This window comes from Zalophus californianus, chromosome 10, assembly GCF_009762305.2.
Source record: "Zalophus californianus isolate mZalCal1 chromosome 10, mZalCal1.pri.v2, whole genome shotgun sequence".
NCBI lineage: Eukaryota > Metazoa > Chordata > Mammalia > Carnivora > Otariidae > Zalophus > Zalophus californianus.
This window is the reverse complement of record NC_045604.1, coordinates 53437777-53451738: the sequence shown is the minus strand read 5'-3', so window position 1 is coordinate 53451738 and position 13962 is coordinate 53437777. Positions and strand designations below refer to the sequence as shown.

The 13962-nt window shown below is 40.3% G+C and overlaps 1 protein-coding gene across 1 annotated transcript in view; it reads right to left on the bottom strand.

The window, feature by feature from the left end:
• SLC9C2 (solute carrier family 9 member C2 (putative)) overlaps window positions 1-13962 on the bottom strand; it is a 106060-nt gene that overhangs the window by 18031 nt on the left and 74067 nt on the right. Inside the window, exons 20-23 of the mRNA XM_027612500.2 lie at window positions 13119-13267; window positions 10641-10766; window positions 5038-5136; window positions 718-885 (exon numbers count right to left, since the gene is read on the bottom strand). Of these exons, the coding sequence (XP_027468301.1) occupies window positions 718-885; window positions 5038-5136; window positions 10641-10766; window positions 13119-13267 (542 nt within the window). The remainder of the gene's footprint in view (window positions 1-717; window positions 886-5037; window positions 5137-10640; window positions 10767-13118; window positions 13268-13962) is intronic.

Here is a 13962-nt window from a genome sequence, read left to right as displayed (position 1 = left end):
TGTTTCCAGAAGTCAACTTCCCTGAATAAGGAAGACTGCTCCTTCAGAATTCAAGCTACATGAACTTCAATGACTTCAGTTCAGCCATGTGACTAAATTATGCCTCCTGTCCTCTTCCGGAAATGAAACAGTATGAAACTGACAAAGCAACATTGCCTTGTGTGCCACACACCCCTAAGACTCTGGACCCTGCTCTATTGCATGTAACAGTCCCAAAAGCTGGAGAATTCCATGTAAGCAGCAACTCTGGCTCATTTCTGTTTGAATCCCCCACATGTAGTGGAATATCAGGCCACTTATTTGTTGAATAGATAACTTCTTACTTAAGCCAATGAAAAATGGGAGAAAGGGAGTTTAAAAACAAGTATTCGTTAAAAACACTGCTCTCGTAACAGTGGTCTTTCACTGAGTGCCTATACGTGCCAGGCACTTCCCTTAGTTATTTTCCTAATCTTCATAACGTCAAAAGTTAGATATTCTCTTTTGATAAACAAGGACACTAAAACACAAAGAGGTTAAAATAGCTCACTCCAGGTCCCACAGTCAGGATGTGAGACACTAAATCTTTTCTCAGCTAGTCTACTCTACTTCACAATAGCTGGGTGGGCGACTGCATAAGATATCAGAACCCAAAGGAAGAAAAGATGCTGGCATTCCTTATTTACTTCAGGAAGAACTAACTAATAACCCACAATACAGACAGAACCAGAGTCTTACCTGTAAAATAGTTTCACAGATGGCGGTATATTCAATTTCACGCTTAAGCAGACAGCTCAGCTCTCCAATTATGTCCCCACTGGTACAGTATTCTGTAAACATGGTTTTGGACCCTCTATCAGACCTTAGGCTGTTGTCTGTTCCGAAGGTAGGAGGTGAACTATGCAACTGCAAAGGGAAATACAAAATTAAAAATCCTTGACCAAATCGTAGGAGCTCCCACTGTTTCCTGCAATTATTAATAATGGAAGGAAAAGATTCTTTATGAACGCTTTCAGGCGTGAAAAAGGTATTAAGGCTTCCAAAAAAATCAGTTCCTTTCACAATTCAATTCTCCAAGGGAAGGATCATTTCCAATCTTTATCTTTACAGATGCCCCACTTACAACTTCCTACTTACTTATACCTTCCTTCTATAAAAATCTCACCAAAAGTACTGATTGCAGTCTGCAACTAATGCAACCATCCCCTCTGAGTCCATTAGATGGGGTTTTGGAATATAGGTGAGGTTAGGTGGGGGTGATGTCCAGAGCCCACGACCAAGAAGGAATTCTTGAGACATCTTTGGTGCAAAATGGTGGTTTATTAAAGCACGGGGATAAGACCCGTGGGCGGAACGAGGTGGCTGATTATACACTATGGGGTTGGGGGGAGGTAAGAAAAAGGGAGGTTTCAAAAGGATTTTCATATGTTAAAGAAGACTCACAGGATTACCAGAGACCTTGCCATTGTCAAGTTAACGTTGTTTTTCCCTCTAGCAAGGCATTGTGATTAATCCTAACATTAAGATAGCTAGGGGCGCCTGGGTGGCTCAGTCATTAAGCATCTGCCTTCCGCTCAGGTCATGGTCCCAGGGTCCTGGGATCAAGCCCCGCATGGGGCTCCCTCCTCAGCGGGAGGCCTCTTTCTCCCTCTCCCACTCCCCCTGCTTGTGTTCCCTCTCTCGCTGTGTCTCTCTCTGTCAAATAAATAAATAAAATCTTTAAAAATAAATAAATAAATAAGATAGTTAGCTCCTAAAATAGTTAGGAGCTTCCTGGAGAAACATTACACTCTGCCCACTTCAAGTAGCTGTCAATGAGCTGCAGGTTATAAGGACTCTTAATTGTATTTACATTTCCTTCTGGAAGCTAGGTTATTGATAGAAATGCTTTGTTCTTATAGATTGCTAAGACATTTGTAAATTGAGGGAGACTCGTCTTGCAGTATTATGATCTCTAGAAGTTAACTATTTGTTTTTCTTTTCCTTAGCTTTAGGGCAGCCAGGAATGCATGAGGAATGTCACATATATCCCATGGGTGGGGGGTTGTGAGGTGTCAGCTTCTGCTTTGTCCTCAACTTGCCTTTTGTTCCCTCATCATTAGAAATTCTTATCATAAGGAGCTAGTACCTTGGGTGGAAGAAGACCTTTGATTACATGGATGCAGAAATCAGATGCCTCCAAACCAAGCCATGATTTCCATCAATCTTGTTGCCCTTTAAAATGCTTAAGAATAATTCCCATGGAGGGGGGCGCACCTGGCTGGCTCAGTACATAGAGCTAGTGACTCTTGATCTCGGGGTCCTGAGTTTGAGCCCCATGTTGGTGGTAGAGATTATTTTAAAAATAATAATAATTCCCATGGGCCATCAACAGAAAAAGTTTTTAGGGTGACTACACGATGACTGAGTCACTTCAGGAAAAGAATAGACAGGCATGGATGGGGAAATAAGAAAGCGATCAGATTTCAGGAGGAAGCTGCAGGAATCAGCCAAAATTCTGAAAATCAGAATTTTTCAGAAAGTGTAGCTGTGAACATCAGAGAGGAAGGCTATTTGTTCAGGACACAAGAAACAGGGAACAAAGGGTCACTGAAGAAGTTGGCTATGAAACTGCCCCCCTGCCAGTGATTACCATTCAGATATTTAGAGGCAGTCATGCTTCCAAAGGGCTTTGACATTTTTCTAATTTAATTTTGAATGCAGTTCAAAGACTTTGGGCAATGAAGAATGTCTCTGCTTTTTACAAATGAAGAAAAGAAGATAACATCTAGAAGCAGAATTTAAAGAAGTCCTTCCAAGATTCCTGTCTCTTTTGTTATTCAGTCAAACATTAATCTAGGTACCACTGGGAAGGGACTTTGCCCATGGAATGAAGGTCACTAATCAGCAGACTTTAAAGAGCCGATTCTGGATTATCCTGGTGGGCCAATGCAATCAATCACAAAAGCCCTCAAAAGTAGAAAAGGAAGTAGAGCCGATCAGAGAGACGCGGCATCAAGAGAGCAATTGACATGTACTTCGGCTCTGAGATGAGTGCCTGCCTGCAAGGATGGAGGAGCAGCTGTGGGAGCTGGAAGTGGGTCCCAGATGACAGACTGCAAAGAAGCAGGGACATCTGTCCTAGAGCCCTAAGGAACTAGATTCTACCAATGACCTCAAAGAATCTGGAAATGGATTCTGCCCTCAGAGTTTCCAGAAGGGAACACTGCCCTGCTGACCCTTTGATATTGGCCTTGTGAGACTCAAGCAGAGAAACCAGGTAAGCCCATAGGACTACTGAACTAAGAACTGTGAGATAATCTAGGCCACGAAATGCATGCTGAGTTGCTATGGCATCAATTGAACGCTAACATAACATCTTCAGCCCAAATATTGTTGGACTTACTCTTTAAGAAGACTTAATTAGGCCAGTCATTGCAGGAAAATTCCCCAAAGGAAAATGTATGTTGCAGCTTTTAAATGTTCGATTTGACATATCTAATAAATATGGTAACAGTGTTTTTTTGTTATGATTAGAATGGGAGCATAGTACAAGGATTCTACTGGAAGCAGCATAGAATAATGGCTAAGGACATGGATACCGAGGCCAACTCCATGGGTTCAAAGCTCTTCCTGACCTCTTACTGTGTGCCCTTGGAAGACAAGTGAATTAATTTCTCTGTGCACCAGTTTTCCCATGCGAAAAATAAGGCTGTTATAAGGATTAAATGTCATAATATATTGCCATTTTGACCACCCTTTAAAAAATTACAACTAACTTCTTCAGCTATGACTTCTAACATACTGTGTATTTAACTTACTTATTTTGCTCATTGTCCCATCTCCTTCCATGCCTCTACTAGAAGGTGAACTGTAAGAAGGCAGGGATTTTTGTCTGTTTTGTCAATTCCCCATGCCTAGAATGAACAGTGCCTGCTGCAAGGTAGTAATGAAGTAAATATTTGTTGAGTGAATGAGTGAATGAATGAAAAGCGCTACACGTGTATTATATTTATCAAAATAGTTTATTTCCATGATCGATTGGATATTTTTAAGGTCTGAAATATCCCTTCCACAACCAGAAAGCCAAAGATATTATGTGCATTATAATAAGGGTTTGTCACTTGTAAGCATCATTTAGGGCCTGGGAATTATTTGGGCCATAAGCTGGGGCTCCCCCATGTATTCAGCTACTAGCATTCAGATTCTAAAGGATGCTTGTTCCCCTCACTCTACTAACATCTTTCTCTCTCTGGTCACCAAAAGCCTCCTATTGGTGAAGTAAAGCTCGTATTTTCAATCCTCATTCTATTTGAACTCTGTAAGGATCTGACATTGTGGTCCATCCCCTCATTATTGACTCTCAACAACTCCAAGTACTGGGTTCCTTATCTGAACATCATGGAAAAGACCACTCCCTCCTAGGATTGCTGCAAGAAATAAGTAATGATTATAAAAACATTCTGTTAAAATGGAAGTGCTTTTCAGATGTTGGGTATTATCTCCCTTTTTTTAAAAAAAAAAATTTATTTATTTATTTGACAGAGAGAGGGAGGGAACACAAGCAGGTGGAGTGGGAGAGGGAGAAGCAGGCACCCCGCGGAGCAGGGAGCCCAATGTGGGACTCGATCCCAGGACCCTGGAATCATGACCTGAGCTGAAGGCAGACACTTAATGACTGAGCCACCCAGGTGCCCCAGATGTTGGGTATTATCTCTCAGCTGTAGTGTTCACTCTGAGCAGAAATGGTTTCATTTAGAAATTATGTTAAAAATTTAAAACTTTCAAGGCACCTCAGTGGCTGTCAGTTAAGCATCTGACTCTTGATTTCAGCTCAGGTCATGATCTCAGGGTCCTGGAACTGAGCCCCTATTTGGGGCTCCACACTCAGCACGGACTCTATTTGAGTTTTTTCCCCTCTTCTCCTCCCCCACAATTCGCACTCGTGCTCTTTCTCTCAAAATAAATAAATAAACCTTTAAAAAAGAATTTAAAACTTTCCTGGTTCCTAATTTTCTCCTTATATTAAAATCATATATTTCAAAATACATTTTCAGTAAAGAATAAATAGTCCCTTACAATTGCCATTCCTGAAATAATTAAGTAGATTCCTTGTGGCATTTCACCTTCTCTACAAATGACATCTCCATAGTCAAAATACGCAAGTTTGGCTCTCTCCTGCAAGAAAAATAGAAAGGGAGTCAACACAAAAGTTTCATAGTCTACTTTTCTAAATAGAAATAAGACTTTAAAGCTAAAATGGCTTTCAAGTAGAAAAAAAAAAACCTCAAACTATATTCTATGGTTTGTTAATTAATTATAACATGCTGACATACCTTATCAATTTTTTTTTAAATATGAGGCTTTTTTTTTAAAGATTTTATTTATTTATTCAGAAGAGACAGAGAGAGACAGGCAGAGGGAGAAGCAGGCTCCCCGCTGAGCAGGGAGCCTGATGTGGGACTCGATCCCAGGACTCTGGGATCATGACCTGAGCCAAAGGCAGATGCTTAACGACTGAGCCACCCAGGCGCCCCTCATCAATTTTTTTAAAAGAAAGGGACAAGCAGGCAAACTGTAGACTTTGTGATTACAGTGACTGGTGGAAACACCCAATAAATGCTCAGTTGAGTAGATATTTACAATAAAGTGTGATACTTCTGACAAAGGAGACAAAGACAGGATGCTCTGGAAAAATCCAGAAAGGCCCCAGGACCCTGTCTTCGGTGTCCAGGAAAGACTTTATTTTGTGGTTTTAAGATTTTATTTATTTATTTGACAGAGAGAGAGAGAGGGAGAGCAAGAACACAAGCAGGGGGAGTGGGAGAGGGAGAAGCAGGCTTCCCGCCAAACAGGGAACCCGATGTGGGGTTCAATCCCTGGACCCCGAGATCATGATCTGAGCCGAAGGCAGGTGCTTAATGACTGAGCCACCCAGGTGCCCTGTCCAGGAAAGACTTTTAAAGAGGAAGGAACAGCTAAGCTGAGGCCTGAAGGAAGGGTAACAGAGAGCCAGGATACAATGACTTGAACATCATTCAAAGGCAGAGGATTCAGTATATGCAAAGACCCAAAGGCAAATAGACCATCTGCACTTGGGGTAACAAAAGTGCAGAAGATTCAGTATGTCTCAGACAGGGAGGAGTGGAGACCAGGACTGAGTTATCAATTAGGCTTCAATAGGCATAGTGTGTAAGATTCCCAATACTTTAGAGACTCACAACAACATTCTGGTTTCTTTTAAAATCAGAAGGGAATAAAACAACTTCTGGTAGAGGAAAATGTTTTAATACTAAAACATTTAATACTAATATATTCATCTTTATACTAACACAGTTAGAAAGTATAATTTTTTGTACTTTTTGATGGGGGAAGAGACCCACTAAGGCAAAAGTGCCAGGGCTCGTGAAAATTATCATGCAGCCCCAGTGGAGAAAGGACTGGAGAGGTGAGCCAGAGCCAGACCTTGAAGGGTCTCATAGACACATTAAAGAGTTTTGGGCTTTTTCCCAAAACCAAGGTGGAGCCACTGAAGGGTTTGTAACAGGAGAATCAGGGGGACAGATTTGCATTATACAAAGATATGTAGGAAACATATTTCTAAATTATTCATAGTGGTTATCTCTAAGTGTGGGCTAAGAGTGACAAGTTTTCACTTTTCACTTTATGTATTTCTGAATTATTTGACAGTGTTGAAACAAGCATGGATGACTTCCCAATGTTTTCCCAAAGTTTTCTTAAAGACCTTGGTTTTCTACCATTGACTTCCGGCTTATCATTATAGACCATTACGTTTTTAATTAACCACACCAGTTGGAGGATGAAAGAAGGGAGGAGTAGTTAAAATTAACTATTGCAGCTGTGATGGAAACCAAGATTGAAATTATAGTCTACAATAAGGGGTGTTTGTTTTGTCTACTATGTGGATTTTGGTTAGCCACATAATCCCCGGGCTGTCCCTAATGAGAATAATGCCTATGTATTTCCAATTCATCACAATTTTTATCCTGGTAAAATCCATATGAAAAGGCTCTCAAGAACCAACGTATCAATGAAAGGGGGCACTTAGACTGAGAGAAGCCTGTAAGAGGGTAGAGAAAGTCCCAACAGCCTTGCAGAGGTATGGCAAGTTAGGGATGGGAAGAAGGTTGTGCCTCCATGACAGGTTCACCTCAGGTGTCTGTGAATCACTAAATTATAGAGCTACCTTCTTCTCATTGGTTTCCCATTCCTCCCCATTCGCTGCTGGATGGTCAGTTAGTTACACTTGTGAAAATTACTACCTATAAAGAACCAAATTCTAATTTTATCTTAAATGGATTTTAACAGAACTAAGCAGAAGGCAAATTATAAGAAACACTTTTGAGATACCTTCTTCCCAGTTCAAGCCCACCTCCCACCTCCCACCCCCATTTATTTGAGGTCCGTTCTCCAAACTATCCCCTAGGGCCCCTGGCCATCCCATCAGGTTTCCTCCTCCTCCTTGCAGGCACACTTGTGCTCACCAAAGCAGGACATCAGATCCAAGCTAAACCAGTTAGATTTCTCTCTCAAGAATTTGAACTGAGAGACAAAAAGCCTGGGAATTGAGAACTGAGCATGACATCCAAGTGCTAGAAGAAAGGTCCAAAGATGCCCACCAATGATATTCCTGAGCTGGTCTGAATCCCACCATACCCACTGTTAGTTAGCTAACTATTTCTTAGCGGCTTCTATATACCACCCCATTGTCTTTTCAGTCAACTTCCCCTTTGCTTAAACTAGTTCAAGTAAGCTTTTACTTTCAACCAAAGGAGTCCTTTTTTTTAAAGACTTTATTTATTTGAGAGAGAGAGAGAGGGAGGGAGCATGAAGGGGGGAGGGGCAGAGGGAGAAGCAGACTCCCTGCTGAGCAGGGAGCCCTATTCAGGGCTCGATCCCAGGACCCCAGGATCATGACCTGAGCCAAAGGCAGACACTTAACCAACTGAGCCACCCAGGCGCCCCACAACCAAAGGAGTCTTTTTTTTTTTTAAAGATTTTATTTATTTATTCATGAGAGACAGACAGAGAAAGAGAGAGAGAGGCAGAGGGAGAAGCAGGCTCCCCAGGAGCAGGGAGCCCGATGCGGGACTCGATCCCAGGACCCTGGGATCATGACCCGAGCCGAAGGCAGACGCCCAACCATCTGAGCCACCCAGGCGCCCAACCAAAGGAGTCTTAATTCAAGTAAATTTGAAATCAATTTCAAAAAAAAATTCAAAAATTTCTAGCATGAAGAAAACATTAGTATAGTAAAAAAGGAATCAACTCAGTAGAACCTCATTATGATTGTTGTCTTTCTAAAAAACAAGACATTATGGACAAACAGATGCCTTATATATCTACCTGCCTAGATCACAAATTATGGTACAACCAAATTTGTGGTAAAGCAAACACCATTTTTTGTCACAGAGTTTTCCTGATTCTAAAAATCTAGCAGAGGTTTTAACAGGTTGATGAAAAAGTTATAGGGTGCCTGGGTGGCTCAGTTGGTTAAGCGACTGCCTTCGGCTCAGGTCATGATCCTGGAGTCCCGGGATCGAGTCCCGCATCAGGCTCCCTGCTCAGCAGGGAGTCTGCTTCTCCTTCTGACCTTCCTCCTTCTCATGCTCTCTCTCTACCATTCTCTCTCTCTCTCAATAAATAAATAAAAATCTTTAAAAAAAGAAAAAGTTATAAACCTTTTAATTCATACAATAGCCACTGAAAACCAAAGCCACAAACTGTGGTCTTGGGTCACATCTAATCCAAGGATATATTTTGTTTGGCCTGCATGATACTTTTAAAATTTTGAATTCCTGCCAAATTTTTAAAATTTGGAAATTTCACATAAAAATTCAGATCTACAGCTTTTGTTTTTTAAAAAAAATCTGACCTCTACATTATTAAATCTAATAATCAATTTTCAATCTTCATCTGATTTGTTCTCAGCCTCATTTGACATAGTTGCTTACGTTCTCCTTTATGAAATATTTTCTTCACTCAGCTTCTGGAACACCACTCTCCTTTAGTTTTCCTCCCACCTAACGGATTACTCCTCAATTCTTCTTTTTTTCCCAGTTTTATTGAGATGTAATTGACACACAGCACTGCTCAACTTTAAGGTATACAGCATAATGACTCAACATACATATATTATGAAAGAATTACCACAAATTTACTTAACATCCATTACCTCTTCTAGTTACAAAAAAAAAATTCTTTTTCTTGTGATCTGAACTTTTAGGATTTAATCTCAGCGACTTTCAAATATTACCATTCAGCAGTGTCAAATATATAATCATCATGTTGTACAGCACATTCCTGGTACTCATTTATCTTATAACTTGGAAGTTTGTACCTTTTGACCATCTTCCTTCAATTCCCCCTCCCCCATCCTCTGCCTCTGGTAAACACAAATCTGATCTCTTTTTCTATCCTTTTCACTAATTCCTCCTTATCTCCCCTCTAAATGTTGGATAGCCTGGGACTCAATCCTTGGATGTCCATTATAATTCCTTAAATTATCTCATCAAGTCTCTATGCTGACAACTCCAAAATCTCTATCTCCCATTTGGCCTCACACCTGAATTCCAGTCACATATCCTACTGCCTACTCAACATCTCCATTTGGATGTCTATGGCTTTCTTAAATTTAACTCATTTAGAATCGAATGCTTGTGCCCACCATATAAATCTTCTCTTCTCCATCTAAGTCAACAGGAACTCCATCCTATTTTCAGACTAAAATCCCAGAAGTCATCTTCTCTCTCTAACACTCCTTCTATCAGCGCCTAACAGCTCTACCTTCAAAACACATCAAGAGTCTGACCACCTACCACTTCCTCTAATCCAAGTCCTCATCACCTCTTGCCTCCATTACAATCATCATCTCCCTGGCTTGCCCTTGTCCCCTTAGAGCCTATTCTCAACACAGCAGCAAGGAGGTCATTTTTCATTGTAAGTTAGATCATATCACTTCTCTGTTCAAAACTTTTCCATAAGTTTCCATTTAATTCAGAGTAAAATCCAAAGTCCTAGCCTACAGTGTTGTACAAACTTGGGCTCCACAACTACTCCAACTTCATTGGCTCCTGCCATCACTGCTTCTGCCACAGGGGCTTTGGGGATGTTCCTTGAACAAACTGAGCACACTCCACACCAGGGTGTTGAACTTGCCTGGAATGCTCTTCTCCCAAATTATCTACCTGGTATGCTACTGCTTGCAGATCTCTCTTCAAATGTCACCTTATTAGAGCAGCCTTCCCTGATCACCCCGTATAAAATAGCTTCCCAACTATATGCCCTTTTCTCCCTTTTTCTCCATAGCATTGACAATCATCTAATAGACTATATATTTGTGTGTTGTTGTATTTATTGTCCATCTCTATCCATATAATATGAAGTCCAAAGCAGGGACTTCATTTACTTTGTTTACTGTCATTATCCCCAAATCTACAACAGTCTCCAGCACAAAGAGGATATTCAATAAATATTTCTTGAAAGAGTTCAAACTCCAATAACAACATTCAGCTGACTTTAGACAGACCATGAACTCTGGAATATACCACAATTTTCACTGTTCCCTATAATACTATACACAGCTTGTTTTACTTTTATATCATCTGCCCAGCCTGTATAGTAATTTAAACTTGAGTCAGAATAGAAGACAGAAACTTTACCTTGAAGAACTCAATGAGAACATCTTTTTTTTCCAGCCAAACAATATTATGAAGATATTTATCAGGAGTAGGTGGCGGGATTGCCATTGGAAAGTTATTCAGTGCTTTTATTTTTGCAAGGAGTACCTGAAAACAAACAATCAAAATAATGGTGATCAGATCCTGTGATGGGAAAGGGATAGTAGGTAAAAATTAAGAAAATCTAACAAAACTACTGTTACATAAATTTATTTTGATTTTGACTCACAGTTTCTCTCACTCTACTTAAATTATCCTCTAACCTTTATTGGTCCCTATTCTTCCTTTAACTCACTGAATTTATGAATTGATATATTAACTCAATTTGAGTTTATTATCTTTATAATCCAGTTAACACCACATGCCACTGTGTCTTAATTTCAAATCATCTAAACTTCACAGTTGATTACTGTACAATTTAATGCCACATTTTCTCAAATATTTTTCATATGTATGATTTGCTTCTCTAAACTCTTCTAATTTTGAAAGATATAGTTCCAGCTTTGTGGGCTCTCAGAAAACTCTGGCTTCCCAGGTAAGAGATAATCACTTGTCTGCCTTATTCCCATGGCGGCTCCTACAGATCTCCCTATGGAACTGATTACATTATAGTATTATTATTTTTACTTATCTGCCTCACCCTCCCATTATGTAACTTTTGTTGATTGTATGAATAAAGGACTAAATGAAAGAATGAGGAAAAGCCAATGGACTTTGGGGGCAATGTTGCACTAAGTATCCCAATCTCCTCAAGAGTCCATGGCACATAGTAGGTATTCAACATATATTTACTCAATTAAATTGAATTAGCTAGCTAACTCCTTATGACTATTTCCTTATGCCTTGGAAGATAATTATCTCTTTGGCTGACAACTAGGCAATCAGTATGCATTCAATAAGTAACTATTGAATGATTGATTTACCCATTACCTTTCTAGACAAACCTATAGGAAAAAAATCTCTCTCCTCATAAGGGCTATTATTTATTTATTTTAATTAATGGGTATCAAGCATTCAATTGAATCTGATATAGCCTTCAAAGTGATAAGTGAAAAAAATAGAATAGAAAACACAGTGTGTGTAGAGGTATAACTTGAAGAATACTGTAAAGTAGTCCTTTTCTTCTGTCTGTCAGACACTAAGGAGAAATCATATTACCCATTTAGTCCTTTGCCATGATATTAGTCTAAAGAGATAGAGCCTTAAAGGGGAAATCTGTCCTGTCCCACACCTATCTCCCTTTGGGGACCATGGAGAGGGGACTATGTCCTGGGAATGACCAGAAGCACAGTGCATGTGACACTTGGTCAGGAGCTGCCAGTGATAAGGAAAAACATATGACACTCCAGAGCAGCTAATCAGTGGGCAACACAGAATGTGGGACCAGAACTTCTATGGGGATTTTTTGGTTTTTTTGGTTTTGTTTTGTTTAAGACTTTATTTATTTATTTATTCATTTGCCAGAGGGAGACAGCAAGAGATGGAACACAAGTGGGGAGGAGGGCAGGGAGTGGGAGAGGGAGAGGCAGGCTTCCCACTGAGCAGTGAGCCCAATGCGGGGCTCAATCCCAGGACCCTGGGATCATGACCTGAGCCAAAGGCATACGCTTAACAACTGAGCCACCCAGGCACCCCAGAACTTCCATGTTTCTTATGGCCTTATGCTAGGAAACAGATTCTTACAAAGAATAGAAAGAACAATCATATTTGCACAAATACACAGTCTAGATGGTAGATGTGAATAAATAGCGTTAAATATTAACCATATTTTCCTCTGTCTTATGTCCCTATTTTTTTTGCAAACACATATATCGTTTTTTAAAAGTCTATTTATCAGCTAACCAATGATGGTGTCTTCCCTGCTCCTCTCCTCTCAGAACTGCCCCCTCCCTGATCCCCACGAAACACACACAAGTGCCGGTGTACACACACAAGCTGATCCTTTCCCTACTGTGTTAACATTATGTGATTCCCACCTCCCTTGCCACAGCTGCTAGGACTGGGCACAGCACATTCTACCAGTAGATAGAGAAGCAGAAAAATGTCGTTGGGTTTGTAGAGGGAGCCAAAAGAAGATGGCACAGAGGGCAACCCTGATATGAAATGGAGAATCTGGAAAGCTTTCTAGGTCTGCAGTCAAGTCCCTTCCTCAGGCCTGGCCACATGGTCTGGCTATTGTGGGTTCTGTAAGACACCATGTGTCTTTATAATAAATCCCCCAACCCCATTCCTCGGCTAAGCCTAACTCAGGTTGGTTTCTGTTACTTGAAACCAAACAGTTTTGACATGGTATACCAGGTAGCATTGGTGCTAGCTGCCACTGGCATTAACAAAGGCTATATAGGCAAAGGACAGAGTTAACACCTGATTTAATCTCCCTCACTCATTACACTCAAGTAACAATGCATGCTTGGGTGTTGGGCCTGTGGAATCAAGCCACATGGAAAATTACTTTATTACCTTATTCATCTCGATGCCCTCATGTTTATCAATAATGCCTCTTGACCAAAGAAAAGTGAGGTTTTTCAGAGCTTTAGCAATCACACTCCGGATTGCCTGCCTGGTCTTCAAAGCAATGACAACATCGCGACCCTCATGCTCTATGAGCCCTGAAGCAAATAAAACTGTCAGTAAGCAAACAATTCAATAAGCACAATAATACCTAATATTTGTGTAGTGGTTTATAATTTCCAAAGTATTTACACAGTACCTATCATTCTTGTCTCATACAGAATTTGTGAGGCTGGGAGGACTAGAGTTATTTTCAACTCCATTTTATGGATGAGAACATTGAAAACTGGCTTCCCCCACCAACTAGGAGAAAATCACTTTCTCTGCCTTATTTCCATGGTATGTCCTACATATCTCCATTATGGAACTTATTACACTGTGGTATTTTGCTTTTTACTTATTTGTCTCCTGCTAAATATCATATAACTTTTGTTGGATGAATGAATAAATGACGTAACAAAAGAGCCCCTGGACTCAGCTGGTGGAGCTTTCTGAGATCAAATCTCATATCTTGTCCTCTTTAATGAACACCAAAAGTCACGAACTGGACTGTGAGTCACGACCAAAACTGCATCTCTTTCATCTTTGTACTGCTAACATGGACCAAAATGCCTGATATCTGGAAGGTACTCAGACTTTTTTTTAACTGGCTGGTATAATGAAGGATAGTGTGATCAGGAACATAGGTCAGTGGAGCACTTGACTCTTGATCTTGGGGTTGTGAGTTCAAGCCCCACGTTGGGTGTGAAAACTACTTAAAATTTTAAATTTTTTTTTTTAAAAAGGAACTTAG